The sequence below is a fragment of the Nicotiana tabacum genome, chromosome 18 (assembly GCF_000715075.1).
Source record: "Nicotiana tabacum cultivar K326 chromosome 18, ASM71507v2, whole genome shotgun sequence".
In the NCBI taxonomy this organism is placed as follows: domain Eukaryota; kingdom Viridiplantae; phylum Streptophyta; class Magnoliopsida; order Solanales; family Solanaceae; genus Nicotiana; species Nicotiana tabacum.
This window is the reverse complement of record NC_134097.1, coordinates 57,965,504-57,969,749: the sequence shown is the minus strand read 5'-3', so window position 1 is coordinate 57,969,749 and position 4,246 is coordinate 57,965,504. Positions and strand designations below refer to the sequence as shown.

The 4,246-nt window shown below is 36.0% G+C and overlaps 1 protein-coding gene across 1 annotated transcript; it reads left to right on the top strand.

The window, feature by feature from the left end:
* The first annotated feature begins 1,382 nt into the window (after positions 1-1,382).
* LOC107818357 (lecithin-cholesterol acyltransferase-like 1) lies at positions 1,383-3,806 on the top strand. The gene is made up of 2 exons (XM_016644362.2): positions 1,383-1,830; positions 2,822-3,806. Exons 1-2 carry the CDS (start codon positions 1,448-1,450, stop codon positions 3,738-3,740), a joined length of 1,302 nt encoding a protein of 433 aa, XP_016499848.1. The 5' UTR covers positions 1,383-1,447; the 3' UTR covers positions 3,741-3,806.
* The last annotated feature ends 440 nt before the right edge of the window (positions 3,807-4,246 follow it).

The following is a 4,246-nucleotide window of genomic DNA, read 5'->3' as shown; positions in this document are numbered from 1 at the left end:
TTTGTGGTGAAATAACTTGCCGTTGCCGTGTTAGATATTAACTAAAATATTTTTGCTTCAAAATTAAGTTAATTGACCCCAAATTTGATATACTCACTATGTTAAGCTCGACCTAACAATTTTCAATGGTTAGACTCAATGCAAACTTCAAAAAATCAATATACCAAGTTTGTCAAGCTCAACCCAACAATGGTGTCTACGATTTTCTTCGTTGAAATCAATCCAAGCACAAATAAGCAATGAGTTGGATATATTGAAAGGAGGAAGAAGAAGGAGGAGGAGGAGTTTCCGGCGGGAGTCTAAAATTGTTAGTGTTTGTTAACAAGGACATCCAACGTAAATTCTTGCTTGTATTTTGCGTAAAAATTGCACGGGCACCTTATTTGATCGCCTCCATTTAACATATACCCATATTTTTAAATTTATTTAACCTATACCCTAATTTTTACAACTTTAGGCGCTTCATTCTTCCTGCGACCTGTGCGCTCCTTTCTTCCTCCTTTCTTTTCCTCTTCTTTTCTCTCTCAAACACATGAAACTCTATGCAAGTATTATTGATTTCAAAACTTTGAGTAAAGAGGCTTCTTCTGGAGTTGATCATATTGCTAACATGGATGGTTTCTTAAATTTTTTCAATACAAGTTTCTTCAGATGTTGCATACACTTGAATAAATTGTTATGCTTGTAACAACGAAAGCAATTGGTTTTACAAGGCATAATCTCACAATGTTTCTAATGCAAAAAAAATCACAATCCACAAGCTTCACTATACAATGTTTATGACCAATAATGTATATCAATCTGATAATTTGCCACTTCAAAAACATCCAAGGAGAGTTTTCTTTGGAGAAGTTTCAGTGGCACGGTGTTTTGCTGCTGTCTTCTCTGCCATAAGAAGATCTTCTCCATGTTTAGCTTCAATTATCGCTCTCTTTTCTCCTTTCCAAGTCTGAAGTTTGCACTACAAACTGAAGAACTTCCGACTATTTTGTCTGAAGTTTGCACTATGAACTAAAGTTCTTCAGCCCAAGCTTCAAGCGAAAATATCTGAGGTTTTGCTTTGATAGTGTCACACTTCAGTCAAAAAATTCTGAAGTTCAAACTTCAGACATAAGTTTTTGCTACTTCAGGCCCGTATATCTGAAGTTATTCCAAAAGTGAGTAGACTTGCAATTTTTTTTTGCAAAACGGGTATAAGTTCAATTGTGACCCAAAAATTGGATATAGAGGTAAATCCCCCATTTTAAAAAGTATCCTTGTGGTCTTTGTGGCCCTCCAATCAGCACTGATGGAGGCCCAAAGTGAAGTCCCAAAAAGCCCATTATGCAACTAAACACGTCAACACATTATCCACCACAAAGAAAATGAATAAGTGATCTCCATATCATAATCCAATCATAATGGGCATATACAACTTCCTCTCTGTTCCTTCTCAACTTTGTTAGTCATGAAAGTCCTAGACATATCCATGATCATAGTTTCAACGGCTATGATGTTGTACACTTGTCAATCAACTTCAAACCTCCACCCTCTGATCTTAGTACCAGGAGCTGGTGGGAACCAGTTTGAAGCAAGATTGACCAAAGAGTACAAGCCTACAAGCTTGGTGTGCAACAGATGGTACCCATTAAAGAAAGATTTTGAAGGTTGGTTTAGGATATGGTTTGATACAAGTGTACTTTTGGCACCCTTTACCAAGTGTTTTAATCAGAGGATGAAGCTTTACTATGACACTAACTTAGATGATTATTATAATGCCCCTGGTGTGCAGACTAGAGTTACAAACTTTGGTTCTACTACGTCACTTCTTTATCTTGATCCTAATCTCAAGTAAGTTCCCATTTATTGTCCTTATTTAGAATTATGAGCATACATTATACTTCTGAGTTTTTGTTCCTAATAAAGGTTAATCATGAGTATTAATTTGTCAAATGAAAATGGTTAATTTAATGGCTGACCAATTTCTATTTGATAATGCATGCAAGCTATAATTGTGATAAGTTACCGGTATAACCTTTGTTTACCCGTAAAACAATACAGTTACATTTGTTACGTGGTTTATAGACAAGCAAACTGATTTGATCCATAAAATAACAGCGAAATAAAATAAATATTAAAATTAGCAATTGAAATTGAAGAAAATGACAAGCCTGACTCCAAACGTAATGCCTCCGAAGATAAAAGTAAAAGTAACGACAAAGTGCAAGTAAAGCTGCTTAATTGAGAGCAAAAGTAATAAAATAAATCTTTTGTATGCTGAGAATTGCGTGTCTTTATAATGGGTTATGAGCCTTCTATTTATAGCTTTACCTAGGGAAACAAGATCATAGGATCAAGCTCTTCGTAAATGATAATAAAAGAGTAATTGATGAATATGTAAAAGCAGACCATGAATGCAAATATTCTTTGCAATGGTCGCTCATGTAATATTAGAGAACATTCCCCTCATTGAATGCTATCCGATAGCAAACTCTTGATCTCCTGCCATTAACTATGCTACCTTCGGGATTTACCAATGTCGATTACATCCGTTGTGTCCGGTAATGATTGTTGCCTGGCTTGTTTTTTCTTACCTTCGATTTCACCTGCCATGTTACCATTCGACCATTTGTTAAAAATCAATTTTATCCCATACAACCTTTGTTCCCAAGTGACACCTAAATTACTAGCTAAATTGCACATTAGGCACGTTAGTAGTTGGAATGATAACCCGAACTTCAGTTCAGTTCATTAAAATGTTTTATAAGCATAAAGTGTAGAAAAATAACTTGAGTCAAATAAAACCTTTGTGTAGTTTTCATGAACGACTTCAAATTTGCAGGAAAATTACAGAATATATGGCGCCCCTCGTGAACGCTTTGCAACAATTCGGCTATAGAGATGGCAGAAACCTCTTTGGAGCACCGTATGATTTTCGTTATGGTTTAGCTGCTGAAGGTCATCCTAGTCATGTTGGTACCAAATTCCTCATGGATCTAAAAGAACTAATAGAAACTGCAAGCAATTCAAATGCAGGAAAACCTATAATTCTTCTTTCACACAGCTTAGGAGGGTTATTTATCCTCCAACTACTCAACCGAAATCCGGAATCCTGGTGCCAAAAATACATCAAACATTTCATAGCATTGTCCGCACCCTGGGGAGGCACAGTTGATCAGATGGTCACTTTTGCTTCAGGGAATACACTTGGAGTGCCTTTAGTCAATCCATTGCTAGTAAGGGAAGAACAAAGGAGTTCTGAAAGTAACATGTGGCTTTTGCCTTCTCCAAAAGTATTTGGGACAACAAGACCACTTGTTATTACTCCGAATGCTGCATACTCAGCTCATGATATCCCGAAATTCTTCAAGGATATCGGCTTCTCTCAGGGAGTTTTGCCTTACACATCGCGTATTCTGCCCCTACTCGACAACTCAACTGCGCCTCAAGTGCCCGTCACTTGCATAATTGGCAGTGGGGTTAAAACTCCGGAGACGTTGTTCTATGGAGATGGCGACTTCGATAAGCGGCCTGAGATTGTGTATGGGGATGGAGATGGCACGGTGAATATGTTAAGCTTGTTGGCTATTGAATCAAATTGGGGTAACAATAGTCACCAACCCCTTAAAATGACCAAGTTACAAGGGGTTTCTCATTCAGATATACTAAAAGATGATATTGCACTTGAGAAAATAGTTGAAGAGATCTCTTGTATTAATTCTGAGAATGCTACTGGCATTTTACTAGTTTCAAAAGCTTGATCATGATAAGTAATGTCTCTTATTTGTTCTTCCCTTTCCTAAATATATAATATAATATTTAGAAAAGTTTAAATCAGGATCACTCTCTATAGTCTATAATGTATGTATCATAAATTAGTTCTTTGATTAATATAGAAAAATAACGGGACAAAACATTTGTAATTGCAAAAGTCCTCAAATTTTATGTTCCTTCCTCTAATCTATTGAGAGTTTATTCAACTGTTATGTGGTGCCTTCATGAGATATCGGAGAAGAGCAATGTAAACCAAAGCAATTAACGTCTGACTGAACAATAGTCACCAACCCCTTAAAATGACCAAGTTACAAGGGGTTTCTCATTCAGATATACTAAAAGATGATATTGCACTTTGAGAAAATAGTTGAAGAAATCTCTTGTATTAATTCTGAGAATGCTACTGGCATTTCACTAGTTTCAAAAGCTTGATCATGATAAGTAATGTCTCTTATTTGTTCTTCCCTTTCTTAAATATATAATATAATATTTA